This window comes from Muntiacus reevesi, chromosome 18, assembly GCF_963930625.1.
Source record: "Muntiacus reevesi chromosome 18, mMunRee1.1, whole genome shotgun sequence".
NCBI lineage: Eukaryota > Metazoa > Chordata > Mammalia > Artiodactyla > Cervidae > Muntiacus > Muntiacus reevesi.
The window spans coordinates 23338528-23352824 of NC_089266.1; the positions used below are offsets into that span (position 1 = coordinate 23338528).

At 54.5% G+C, this 14297-nt stretch overlaps 1 protein-coding gene across 2 annotated transcripts in view; it reads right to left on the minus strand.

Moving 5' to 3' along the window:
- The window catches only part of ARHGAP23 (Rho GTPase activating protein 23), a 73929-nt gene extending 60046 nt beyond the window's left edge, over positions 1 to 13883 (minus strand). For both annotated transcript variants that reach the window (XM_065908979.1, XM_065908978.1), the window contains exon 1: positions 13779 to 13883. In XM_065908979.1, the coding sequence (XP_065765051.1) occupies positions 13779 to 13841 (63 nt within the window). In that variant the 5' untranslated portion in view covers positions 13842 to 13883. The remainder of the gene's footprint in view (positions 1 to 13778) is intronic.
- Between the last annotated feature and the right edge of the window lie 414 nt (positions 13884 to 14297).

The window sequence follows — 14297 nt, forward strand, 5'->3', positions numbered from 1 at the left end:
AATAGAACAAATGAACAGGTCCTCCAATGGGGCCCAGGAGCAGGCCCTGCCCCCAGTGGATGCCTAGGACACCTGGGGACCTCCTGAGGGGAGAACCTTTCCCTCCCATCCCTTTCCATTGTGTCCTCTCAGAACCCCCATTGTCATCTCTGGGGCACTAGTAGTCCCCGTGCAGGGGGAGTTCTCAAACCCAGGGGAGTCTGAACCTCGCATACGGTAGATCCTTGGCGTTGATGAGGACCTACCATATATCAGGCTTCACTGGTGGCTCAGACGGTAAAGAATCTACCCGCAATACGGGGGAGCCAGCTTCGATCCCTGGGTTGGGAAGATCCTTTGGAGAAGGAAATCGCAACCCACTCCAGTATTCTTGCCTGGAGAATTCCATGGACAGAGGAGCCTGGAGGGCTACAGTCCATAGTGTCATAAAGAATCGTACACAACTAAGCAACTAACTCTTTCACTTACCATCGATCGGAGGCCAGACATATGGATGTGATGTCTTGAAATGCCACATTCCAAGGTGCCAGGACTTTGGAAGAGCTTTTCTAGCAAAGTCAGGCTGAGTATGGGGCTCCTCATCCCCTGAGGTCCGACCCTCCCCTCAACATGCACGTTTTCCCCAAGCCTACATACATATGGTTGCACACTTGTAACATGTGCACACACACCAGGGTATGCACAGAGAGGCAAATCCCTGTTCTCCCATGCTCTCTCAGGCACAGACTCCAAGAAAACCACGCCTGCACGCTGAAGGATGCAGACTTGGCAGAGACACAGGCAGGTCCCGCATGCGGCAGAGCCCCCTGCTGGCCCAGGTCTGGCACATTTATCTCCTTTCACAGCCGAGTGGGCAGGGTGCCCTCATTCCCCGCACTCCCCTTGCCCGCTGCATTGTCCAGGCCCCTAACCAGGCCCCAGGGTCAGACTCCCCAGGGTCAGACAGAGAAGCAGAAGGACAGAGAAACTGTGGACCCTTAGGAAGGGTCTCGCTTTGGTTGGTCAAGGAGGCCTGGAGAGAGGCCAGAGCCCTTTCTCAGACCAGATCGTGTTAGGGGCAGCCACTCCTGAAGGCCAGAGGATGCCTGCAATGACTCTTCCCCAAAGTCATCATATCCGTTCTATGACTCCACACTGAAAAGCTCATTTCAGAGGAGACTGGGAGAGAACTCTGGGCGTGGCTCTTCCTGTGGTCCCCCACACCTCTCTCCAGGAGTTCTTCCCGTTGTCTGACCACCTGGGCAGACAACAGGTGCACCCACTGGTTTCTTTCAGGGGAGCACTCAGTCCAAGTCAAGCTGAGACCACATCCCCTCCCAGGGCAGGTCTCAGCAGATTCTGAAAGTCTCCCCAAGGGCACATGGGGCTGCCTACAGGGAGAGGTTCTCAGCTCCACCCCTGAAACCACCCACCCCCTCAGCCCAGGTCCTGCTCAACCAGGTCATCCTACGCCCAGCGCCCAGCGTAAGAGCTCAACCTCTCCCTAATCCAGCCCCTGTTGCCCCCGAGGCAGCTGGAAGGGTGGAGGGGACGGTGGCTCTGCAGGGACAAACAACCTCCCCTGGCTTCTGCCCAGGAGGGAGCCGCGATGGTTTCTGGGCTGGGCTCTGTGGTCTGGAGGGGACAGACGGCACTGCTTTCAGCTCCAGATCCTCCCCCTCACCAGGTGCCAGGCTCTGCACTTGGGGACACTGTGACAGCCGCAGCAGTAATTAATATTTGTTGAGCCCTTGCTATAAGCCAGGCACACTTCACATGCATTACCTCATTTAACAGCAGATCAGCTTTTTAGGATAAGTGAGACACACACCCACACACCACCTTGGCCTCTTGGGCCCCCCACCCAGTCTGGTGCTGAGCTAAACCATAGGGCACCTAAGGGCGTGGGATAGAAGGCTGGCGAGGAGACTTGAGAAAGCTGACCTGGAGAAAGGGTCACACTGGCCAACGGTTTTGACTCTAGTCCTTTTCTGGCTGTGTCCTCGAGTTCACACAGGTTTTCTTATTTCTTCAGTTACAAAACAAAGGTAGGTATAGCAGTCTGACAAAGTTGCTGGGAAGCATCCTGGGAACCGATAAGTGGGAGGGGTTATAGCCCCGGCCCTACATCCCACCATCTGAGAGTGGACTCTGTCTCCCAAATGTCTCCTGAGTCCACCCACTTCACCATGTCCACCACTCTACTCAAGTCTCCATCACTCCTCTGGCCCCTGACAGTCCAGATGCATTGTTTTAATATGAGGACCACCAGCCCCTATGCAATGAGCCTCTGGGTTCCATGCCCAGCACACCCCCTTCCTCTGTGCTCCGGTTACCCTGGCCTCCTTCCAGTTCCTTTGAAGACTAGGCACCCTTCCAGCCTCAGGCCCTTTGCACATGCTGTTTCTGGAATGCTGTTCCCTCTTCCCCAGCTCCCTCCCTGCCTCATCAACCCACACCCTAATTAGTTCCAACCCACTCTGCAGTTCTCAGCAAAAGAGTCACTCCCCAGAGACACCTCCTCTGGCCGGACCAGGTCAGATCTCACAGTACTCTCGAGATGGTGCCTATATATTTATGAGGTTATTTTGACCAACATCTCCCCCCTGGGGCTGCAGGTTCTAGAAGGCTGGGACCGTGTCAGCTTCTGGCCCAACGTGGATGCTCAGCACACTTGTTTCTGAATGTTCAGGAATGAGTGAGCCTCTCCTCAGAGGGGGTGGATGGTTGGCAAACTCCCATTCCCAGGAAAGGTCTGCCTGGGGCAGAGGCTGCTTCAGATCTTTGTCCATCTTCTTGTACAACCCCCCCCCCCAACTCCTTCCTCAGTAGAAACCAGATCCAGAAAGTGGGGGTGCTGGACGAAGAGAGTCAGGGGTAGGGAGAAAAGGGAAGCTACTTCGTCTCTTTTGCAGGGTCCACTGTCCCCTTACCCCAGTTGGCCAAGCCCTTGTCCACTCAGCGCTGGCCCACCACACCCACAGCTCTCACTCCCTGGAATTTAACATTTGTCTTTCCCTCCCCCACCTTCCTTTAACTTCTCCCTTACCCTCCAGGTCTCAGCTTGACTGTTTCTGAAAAGCTTCCCGGACTGCAAGCTACGGGACTTGCCAGGGAGCCACGGCTAGCAGCAGTTCAGATTCAAGCCCAGGTCTGTCTGCCGGCAGAGTCCAGGCTCTCAGCCACCTCATCACACGCCTCATTACTACGTTTCTCCCTTGAGGCCGGGCTGAGAGACACGCCCCCTCTCTAGGCCTCAGTTTCCTCCCGAGGGTTCGGCTACCCCCAGACTTCAGGAAAACAGAGATGGAAAGTGGCGGAGGAGACACAGGGAGAAGTTCGAGGAGAGGAAAGAAGAGTGGAGGGAAGGAGGAGCGCAGAGGGTGGCAACCTCGGACCAGCCAGACGTGAGTAACGCCAAGTATGCGAACTACGCCAGCCCCTGAGCTATGAATAGGGCGGTCACGCTGGCCGCCCAGGTCTGCCCTTCACGCCCGCAGCCCCCGAGCCCAGCCCTGCATAAGGTCCCGAAATGGGGCGGAGGCCGAGGAGTCACGCTTGGGGGCGGAGGCTGAGTGGCAGGATCCAAGAGGTGTGGTCACGCAGATGAAATGCAAATAGAGAGCAGCTGGCTTATCTGATTGGTGGGTCTCTGTCCTTCCGAAAGCGTGCTCCGAATGGGCTCTAGCATCGCGCTGGGCCCCTGCTCACACTTGTTTTTGCCCCGGCAGTCGCGGTTCCCCAGTGGTCCCTCGGGTCATCCCTTGGATGAGTCGCAGTGATATGTGCAACCTCTACCAGTTCAGGGCTTCCCTGGTAGCTCAGACGGTAAAGCGTCTGCCTACAATGTGGGAGACCTGGGTTCGATCCCTGGGTCGGGAAGATGCCCTGGAGAAGGAAATGGCAACCCACTCCTGTATTCATGCCTGAAAATCCCATGGACCGAGGAACCTGGTGGGCTACAGTCCATGGGATCGCAAAGAGTCGGACACGACTGAGTGACTTCACTTCAACCAGTTCTGTTGAGGCCCTGGTAAGGCGCTGCGGTTGAGATACCATTCCCTGCCCACCCCAGGGCCAGGTCAGCCTCTCCTCCTTGGAGCTCGTATGTCTGACAGCTGGGCTTTTGGAAAATTACAAGAGCCCACCCCGGCCTCCCCTTTTCTCATCAATGACCAAAGTGGGGAGCACACTGGGTCAGGAGCAGGAGACTCAGTCCCCCGCCCAGAGCAACCCCTTGTGTGCCCCCAAAAGATTCAGTCAACCTCAGAGCCTGGCTCCTCTTTCTTTCATTCTGGCATGATTGACTAGGTGTCCCCAAGGGTGAGGAGTCCAAGAGACCTAAGATCAGGTCCTAGCTGTGTGACCCCAGTCAAGTCTCTTCCCTCTCCAAGCCTCAGCTGTGAATGAGGTCCCTGAGAGGGCTCAGTGTGGAATGCCTAGCACATAGGAGTTTTTTTTGATAAATCTTAGTTCAGTAGTCCACAAAGGATTTTTTTTTCATTAATAAAACAGTTCCTGATTTTATGAAGAGACAGACATGAGAGAAAATTTAAAGGCCGCAGAGCATAGTGTTTAAACATTCCTAAACAAGATTCAGAAGAATCTGGCTTTGAATCCCAACTTGGTCACACTTCCTAGCTGTGTGTCCTTGGACTAGTTACTAACCTCTCTGAGCTTCTGTCTGCATTTATAAAATAGAGATACTCTATTCCTATTGTACACATTATAAAACAGAGATACTCTATTTATTGTTGTACACATTAAAGAGATAAATGTGTATAAAGTGCTCAGTACAGCAGTGCCTGACACTGAAATGTTCAATAAAAGTCAGTTGCAACCAGTGCTCCTATTGTTATTATTATGTAGTTTTTACCAGGCAGTGTGAAGTACTATGGTAACTTTCAGTTCATCAGTCAACAATATTCATTCAATTTGGCCAGGTCTAGAAGCTGAAGATAAGAGTAGTGAATAAGATAAAGTCCCTACCCTCATGGGGCTTAAAGTCTAGTGCCCAGAGGAGGAAATCCCTGTATATTTGAGGAATTGGTGGCTGATACGTGTGTGTGTGTGTGTGTGTGTGTGTGTGTGGCAGATTTACAGAGAAGGATATTTGAACTGGACATTGAGGATAAACAGGAGCTTGTGAAATGAAGAAGGCAAGGAAGTTCTATCAGACCAAGGGGAAGAGATGATATGGCATGTTTCTGGGAAGGGGAGGACGGTGACACATCCCACTTGCATCCTGTCCTCTCCGTCTCCAGATCTACATTCAGCCCTCATCAACTCTCACCTGGTCTGCTGCCTCCACTTCCTGACACCTCTCCATGGCTCCACAGTATCTATGGGAGCAAGTCAAGTTCCATAGTACGGCATGAAGGATCCTCCATGAGATGGAGAAGAGGGCCAGGATCTGGCCCTCATTGGCCTTGACAGCCTCAATCTCTCTTTCCTCTCAATCTTGCTCTCACTGGCCCCGTAAGAGGCCAGGCTATTTGATACCTCCTTGCCTTTGCTCACGCTGGGTCCTTCTGGCTAGAATGTCCTTCTCTCCCTTCTTCACTACCCCACTTGTCCCAGCAGGCATCTTTCAAGCCTTGGCAAGCCTCACCTCCTTGGGGAAGCCTTCATCCCTTCAGAGCTGGAGCATCTTTAGCAGGGCAGGGACTCAGCCCACGTTTATTGACAGAGCCCTGGGGTCCTCCATACCACTCACGAGCAATCTCACAGACAGGGGGATCCCCTGTGCATGCAGGGTCACAGAGAAGCAGGACATAATCGTGCTGCCTGCATCCTCCAACTTTCCTTCATTATACCAGCCCCTACCTGGACTTCAAGGCTCAGCTGGAGGCAAGGAGAAGTGTCCACCTTTCCATGATGGGGACTGTGCTCCCAGGCTCTTTCTTGTCAGGGCAAGTAGCCATGACACACGATAGCCTTAGTTAGAATTCAGAAAGGCCCAGATTTAAATTTGGATGCCCGATGACCTTTGGTGGAGTAATTTAGCCTCTCAGGGTCTTGGTTCTTGTTATTTGTAAATGTACAACCACTTCATGACAGCCCTTGAAAATTGATCAAAAGAGGTTTCACCAAAGAATTCTCAACAATAGATTTGGAAAGAGGAGATGAGAGAAAGGAGATTAATCACATCACCAACTGGTTTTTAACCAATCCCTACAGCAATTCTACCCAGTGGCATTGTTTCCATCTTTCAACTCCCGTCACCACTTTTGTGACCACATTTACACTGAAATGATGTTGCAGTGAAGACACCATTTGTATCTACTATAGGTCTGTCTCTCTGGTTAGATCAGGCCAATTTTCATGGTAATATTTTTTTGGGGTGGCAAGGGGTGTCTGCACTGGTGGATAGTATACATGCACATCTCAGAACCCCTTATAAAACCTTAGTGGAGCTTTTGGCTGGTGGGGAAGCAGACAAGGAACCCCTTGAGGGCAGGGTTATTTCATATTCATCCACAGAGAGAGCCTGGAACACAGACAGTGCACAGGAAACGGCCACCAAATGAACAAAGTCCGGTCTGGTCTGCATTAAGATCTCGCCACTGCCTGATTTTCCCAGGCACTGAGCCTCCAGTTCTTGGCATCAGGTCATTCTCCTGCCCCAGGCTGAAATTAGGGAGAGGGACACTCTCAGGCAAGCCAGGCCTGGGAATGTCCTCAGCACCCTGGGCCACACCCAGTCTCAGAGAATGCTTTCCCTAGCACTGTGGGGATCTAAGCACCTGGAAGCCACTGGAGGAGGAAAAGGTCCCAGTGGGACAGGGAGGGGGACACATTTCTCATCCCACCAGCAATCCTGGCCTTGCTGTGTGACCCCCATTGCCTGACTCCCACTCTCCCCTCTTGGAGACATGCCATCCCCTCCTGGGCTGTGGGTCCAACCTCAGCGGCCCCCTTATCCCCTCACCCCCACCAGGTGCTGCAGGGCAGAGGGGGGCACAGAGCCAAGGCTTCATTAGAGCTAATGACGGCTCAGCCCTTCAGATGCCAGTGCAAGATACAGGAAAGTACCAGAGCCACCCGCAGCCCGCCCCCCCATCACAGCCTGGTGCTCAGCTCTCTCCTCCCCTTCTCCTGGGGAGGAACCAGGGGCCACACCCTCCGAAGAGGAAAGGGAGATTAAGTGTCTTCCCAAGTACAGAGTGCCGCGTGATGTCAGGGGAAGATGGGGAGGAGGGGCCTGAACCAGACAACAGCCTCAGGGTGGGGGAGGGGTCTCACCTGGGCTCCGAAGGCTCCGCGGTCCACCGCTCAGTCCAAAGCAACCCACCAACAGATCGCCCCTTCCTTTCCTCCCTTTCACGGAACACAGCAGGTCAGAGCTGGGGAGATCATGGGCTCTTGTCCACTCCCCTCAGGTCAGAACTGAGCAGCCTGAAGCTACTTCTCACCTGGCGTCCAGCCTCCCTCTTCCTCCCACTGTTGCCGGTCCCCTCCCCTCTGCTTCTAGACCCTCGGCCTTGGACTTTCTCCAGGCCCAGAGGTGGGGGCGGCCTTTAATATCCATCCAGCTAAAACTTACAAAGATGTTCCCTCTCTGGGGTGTTGGCTCTCCCTGGCCCCTCACTCTCTTTCAGAGAATGATGGAAACTCTGAGGTGGAGGGCAGGGGTCTGCACTGCAGCCTCCCCTTCCAGCCTTTCGGGGGCTCTTAGACACACCCTGTAAGTCCTGCATCTACACCCAACTCTTTCCAAGGAGCTCTCACACACTTTGAGGAAATTAAAAAGGAAGAAGCTGAAGATTTAGGAGCCCAGAGTCAGATAGAAATCAAGCTAGGGACTGTCGGAAACCAGGAAAAAATGAACTCTGTCCTTCCCTAATTAACCCCCACTTGGCGGCCAAGACCCTGGAGCGGCTGTCCTTCCACATGGCTCCCACATGTCCCCCCAGCCTGGCCACATTCCTCCGGCCCACACACCTCCCACCAGCCTGCCCGCCCGAAGGGGCCGGCGCCGGGTCTGTTTCCATCCTTGGCAGTGGGTCTGTCATCCCCATGCTCCGCCCCAGTTCTCTCCTCCCAGGGATTCAGGCTGAGCTTTGAAAGGGTCACTTCAAAGAGGACCTGCCTGCCGAGGGCCCAGCCAGACCCAGGGCTGGCTGCTGGGCCAGATTCCCGGTGGCCGGGGACAAAGGCCCCACTGTTCCCCCGACCCCCGGACGCCCCCAAATGCACTGGCATGAGAAGTCTTTCTTTCCCCAGTTCTGCTCCTTACAGGCCCCGGCTCTTTGCCACAGGGAGTAGTCCTGATCCCTCGTCCAGCTAAATCTCGAGGGTGGGGAGGTCAGGGAACTACCTGTTTCCCACCCCCACCATACACCCAATACCTTTGGGCAGCCAGGGTGTGGAGGCAGCTTTGGGTTGACTGCAGAGCCCGCGGTCCAGACACCTCACTGCCCCTCAGTCACCAAGCCCTGCCCAGGCCGCTTCTCACACCCATCGGAACCATACTCATCCTCCCAGGCCTCCTCCAGGCAGCCTTTCAGGATTCCCTTTCCTCAGAGGTGCCTCACAGCCCAAACCACAGCAGCCAACCTCTCACTCTTCTCCCCAGTTCCTGACAGCGGGGACCACATCTCACCTGCTCCTCTAATTTCTTACCATGCAGTGCTGATCCCAAAGCAGGATCCTTAGGTTTTTCTGTGTCGACTCCTCACCCAATGCCTGAATTCTCTCTAGTCCAACCTGTGCTTGCTTACCTCCACTGATGGGGGCCTCATTACCTCCAAGGACAGCTCTTCCGATTACTCCAACCATAAAGGGTTCTCTTTATTGAGCCCAAGGTGTATCATTCTCATTTCTAGCCACTGATTATTGTTTGTTTAATAACAGTTTCAGCTAATAGTTGCAATTATCAAATGTCAGCCACTGGGTAAAGTATTACCTCATTTAATCCTTTCAACAATTTTGAGGGATTATTTCAGGGATAAGAAAATGGAAACTAAAAAAAAAAGAAAATGGAGACTAAAAACAACTAAGTGAGTTGGCCAAGGTCATACAGTTAATAAGGGGTAAAGCTGAAATTTGAACCCACTCAGGCTGAAGGCAAGGCCAGACACCCAATGTGCCTCCCAGTGCACCAGAGGCCATGTGAGACCTGGGGCTCTCACCTCCCGCGTGGCCTGTCTATATTAGAAGGCAGATCACACTCCCCACACTTCTTTTTTCCTAGTTAGCTTCCACCAGCCTTTGTCAGCAGATGAAGTGTGGCCTGCGGATAGTGACAGTTTGATGCTAATTCAAAGCAGTCCGTGGGGAACAGAGGGAGTCAAAGGGGAAGAAGTCACCTGACTAGGGGTACACAGGCTGGAGGAAGCTGGAGGAGGTGGCCTTGGGCTTCAGGTTTACAACTCGAGGTGACTGGAAACCCAATACTCCTTCCCATGAGAGATGGAGAATTGGTAGTTGTGACAGGCTCTGTCCCAAACCTGCTACTCCGTCCACCATCCAACTTGAAAGGGAAGGAATCTTCCAAGATGGTACATTGGGCTGAACATCTCAGGGCCAGAGAGATGAAAAGGGAACAGATAACTTTAATCCAACCTGTAGTCTTTTTCCCACCTGCCCATTGCTCAGCACCACTCCCTTAGAACTCTGGGGGAGGAAGGGAGGGAATGAGAGCAAGAGAGAAGTCAGAAAGCTGGGGGCCCCCGATGGCCTTAGAGGGCAGATGTGATAGGGTGTGGGTGAGCTTTTTTTTTTGGCCATGCCACACGACTTGCAGGATCTTAGCTCCCGTCCAGGGTCGGGAGTACAGGCTCCTAACCACTGGACTTCCAGGTAAGTCCCCGGGGTGAGCTTTCCTTTCCTCTCTACCTTTGGTTCAGGCAGTCCTGAAGCAGAGAATAAGATGATGCACCTCTAGGCTACCTTCCCAAGACTCTAACCCAGTTACTTCCAAAGGATTAGACTACAGGATTCCATGGTTTTTTCCACACAGTCGTCAGTCAGTCAGTCAACGAACATTCTCAGAGCTCTGGCTGTGTACCAGGCTCTGTGGACACTAAGATAAACACAGCACCTCTGGGGCTCCTGGAATAAGCATGGTCAACTCCCTAGCTCTGCCGCTTACTAGCTGGGTGACCTCAGGAGGCCATATAATTCTTTGTGTCAGTGTCTTCATCTGTCACATGGGATGGGGACAGTGCACCCCCATGGAAGTGGTGGCCATGATTATTTTTCTTGCCCTCAAATAACTCCAGTCTGGCAGAGAGACTGATGTGTAGACCAAGCATCCCGATGCTGGGCAGAACTGGCCCAGAGCACCCTAGAGGTCCAGGGGAGGGGCTGTTCCCCGGCCTGCATTTCACAAACATTTATGGAGGGCTGGCCGCTCTGTGCCAGGCACTGTGCTGGCCACTGGGGACACAGAGATGAACAGGACACATTGTCCACTTGTCCCTGCTCCTCCCTGCCCTCCCTTTTCCCTCCCAGTGTTGGAACCCTGCACTGGAATGGGGCACCCAGGACAGAGCTGAGTGGGGAAAGGCACAGCCCAGGAGCCTGGGAGTCAGAACGCCCTGGGTTCACGTCCACCACTCTCGGGTTGTCTGGCCTTGGCCACTCTCTGGCCTCAGGCTCCCCACTGCTGGACAAGATGGGCCCTCTGGTCCTGACCCACTCTGACAGGTGACAAGCTCCACTCCAACAGAGATTTCAACTGGCCCCAGAGTCCACCCCAGACTGCTGTCCCACTGAGGCAGTGAGGAGGAGACGCCAGCCTGGTACTGACTGGCACTGCCCTGCTGACAAGCTGGCACAATTTCACATGAAAGAGGGGGGCCTGGATCTAAAGGCGGGTGTTTGAAGCGGGTAGAGGGTGCTAGGGGAAAGGCAGAGCCAGCTCCCACAGGTCCTATTCATGGCTCTCTCTGGGGAGGGAGAGAGAGCAGGATAATTAAAACCAGGCTTTGTCCAAACCCCTGACCAAGCCAATATCTCACCTTTGAACCCCTGCAGCCAACAGAGCACAGCTGATGCCCCTTTGAAAGGAAAACACCAGTGAACCAAGCCACGGACCAAGTGCGGTGGGTTGGCATGGGGTGGGATGGGGGGCTGGAGGAGTAAATGAGCCAATTCTCCACCCACCAAACACAGATGGACACCTGAGGCTTGGCCGTCCTGAGGCATCTTTGTCCCCGTTTCTGTCTCAGCTGAAAGACAAGCCATCAAGCTTCAATCCAGCAAGAGATTGACCTTGATCTTGGCCTGTATCCAAGACAGACCCAGATTCAGGGTGGGAGTAACAGCAGACAAGTCAGGTCATGAGACGTAGGGTAATGGAGTGAGATCATGAACTTAAGCCAGACTGCTGGGTTCCTATCCTGGCTCTGCCACTCGTTAGTAATGTGATTTTGGCCAAACTATTGGTTCTCTGTGCCTCAGTGTCTTCAACTGAAAACTGAGGATAATAAAATAATAGTACCCACATCACTGTGGTTTTGTGAGGACTGAAAGAGGTAACATATAAATCCTGGCCCAGAGAAATTGCTATCTATGTCTTAGCTATCAGCTCTACTATTAAAGCAACTCCTCATCCTTACAACACATTTTTTTCAGGCACTAATGTATATGCTCATTTGAGTATATTTGCATCTCCCATGAATCTCTCCAGATTTTTACATTGGAATCCAACATCATAGGAATCTACCTAGCCCACTACACCAGAGGAAATTTCCCTGCATGATGCTCCAGGCTAGCCTGGGATGCTACAGCTTATAAACTTCTCCCTAGAAGTTCTCTCAAAGAGCTAACTGCAGTCCTTCATTTGGTAACTTATTCCATTCTCCTTTGTAGACTCTCTTTTAATCTGATACATCATGAAGTCCTTAAGTATCCCTGCAATACACGATGAAGCAATAAATGCCTCTGCCCACTCCTGCACTCTCTGTTCTCCAGCACCCTCCCTCATCCCCCGCTCTAGATCAAAATGCTGCACCCATGGAAGGCCAGTCAGGCCTCCTGCTCACCTGGCCCATGAGCTCAGAGCTGGCCTGAGGCAGGGGCACAGAGGTCCCCATCCAGGTTGCCTAAACACAGGGCCTATTCCCAGGGTCCAGTCCCTTTCTGCTTGAGCTGAGATCCTCAAAAGGCTGCCCCATTCTTCATGGTGTCCCAAAGCCACTTTCCTAATACTACCCCCTCCTCAGAGTTTCATCTTGTGCCATGACTCCCATCAGAAGATTCGGCACTATTGTTGTATAGTCTCAGCCGCTAATATCCACCCTACCTGCTCCCAGGGCTTGGCTTTTGAGGCCTTCACATCCAGCATTGAAGGATTTATGCATTGAAACCTAGGGTGGACCCAAACACTTTCTGAGCAAGTAGAAGAGTCTGGGGCTGGGAGCCTTTGGCCTGTGTTTGGAGGTGAGATGACTGGTTATGTAACTGAGATTCAAACTGCATGCCAATGAGTGCATCTCAGTGAGAGTGGCCACTCTGAGGAATGGGGTTGTTGCCCTGACAGAGGGGGAGAACCCCAGGGGATCAAATGCCACCCACCCCCAGCAGAGCCACAGGGTGGGGCTGGGGGTGGAGATAGTAGGGGGGGGTGGGGATGAAGTAGGTGGTGGAGTGTGTGTGGAGGGGGCGATCCAAGGAACTCAAGGATAATGACCTCCACTTCCATCCCCTGTCCATCCTGAAATTCAAGTTTGTAATTAGGAAACACTTTTAGCTGAAAGGTAGAGGGGGAGTCTGGGATAGAGATGCAGATTAAGGGAGAACTGTGCACACATCCAGCTCCTGAGGAACACACCAGGCTTAGAGATTCCAAAGCACCAGACCCCCGCTCAACACTGAGCGGATGGTTGGGAAGGAATAGCCCTAAATCTTCCAGCCCTGATAAAAGAGCAAGAGACCTCGGCCCAGGCCTTGATCCCAACCTGGACTCCCCAGAGAACTTTTTCCCCAGCTCCGACAGTATTCAACTCTTCAGCTTGGAAAGAAGGGGATTGTGTTTTGGGTGGTGCTCCAGCAGAACTGGGCAGTCAGGCTCAGAGGTAGGGAGGGGGATGGCCCCAGTGGAGCCCGAAGGTCCCTGCTGGCCCCTCCCCAGCCTCAGCAGCTGGCAGATGAAAGAACCCAAGCAAAGCAGCCCAGCGCTGAGTAATGCCCCTGGCACCCCGTGCCCAGACCCACCCACAGCCAGCCTGAGAGGGCAGAAGGGAGGGCAGTTGCGCCTGAAGGACCGGGGGTCCCGGCCCCGTTTCTCTTCCCCAGGACCCAGTGGGGCGGAGGACCTGCGCCGGGCAGTTTGTCGGGTGGTCCGGCCCGGCAGGAGGGGAGTGTGGCCCACGGAGGGGGTGTCCGGCCACACTGGCCAAGGACATCCCGCTCTGGGAACCCCCTCCCCCACTCCCTCTCCCTCCAGCTGTGCCGGGGCCTCGCCAACGGAAAACGAAAACTTGGGCAGAGGAAACGGCGGCAGGCGCCCCGCCTGAAAAACCCGGACAAAAGGCGCGGGCCTCCCGCCCTCGCTGCCCGGCCGCCGGGGGCCTGCCACCGCTGCCCGGGTCGGTGCCCCTGGCCCTGGCAGCCCGGAGTGCGTCCCGACCTCCTGACTACCTTCCTCCTTCCCGTCCTTTGCCCAGGGCAGCTCCCGCTCCAGCTCCCTTCCCGACCACCAGCGGATGTCCCCTGCGGCCGTGCCTCGCGGTGCCCGCGCCGTGTGCCCCAGGCTGTGCCCACGGAGCGGGGACGCCGCGACCCCGGCCCTGCTGCTACCTCCCCGGCAGCGCCTGGATCCGCCCCCTTTCCTGGATCAGCGCCCTCACCTTGGGGGGCCGGGGCTCCGGGCGAGGCGGGATCCCGACCAGGCAGAAGACGACTCCATTCATCGGGCAGCAGGGACGGCTCTGTGGCCAGGGCACTGCTGGGGGCGCAGGCAGGGACCCGGGAGGGGCGGGGCCGAGGGGCGGGGTCGAACGCGGAGGGTGGGGCGTCTATTCGCTCCGCCCCCTGCGCTCCGGACAGGGCGCACCCTCTGCCTCTTGCTGGGTTACAGATGCGTACAGGAGGGCTGAGGTTGGGGTTGGCGCTGACAGCCAGCGGAAGAGAGACGGTCTCAGGGAGACAGTTTGGGCTGCCCCAGCCCAGAAAAGACGATGATCCAGGCAGGCCAAGCAAAGAGGATACGGGCACAGAACACAAGATTAGCACCTAGACAGGGAGGGAGGGAGGGAGAAGAAACGGAAAGGGGAGCAGAGAGAAACAAAGCCAGACAGAGACGATCAGAAACAGAGACGGAGAGACTCAGAAAGCAGGAGAGAGGCTGAGACAAGATAGAGACAGAG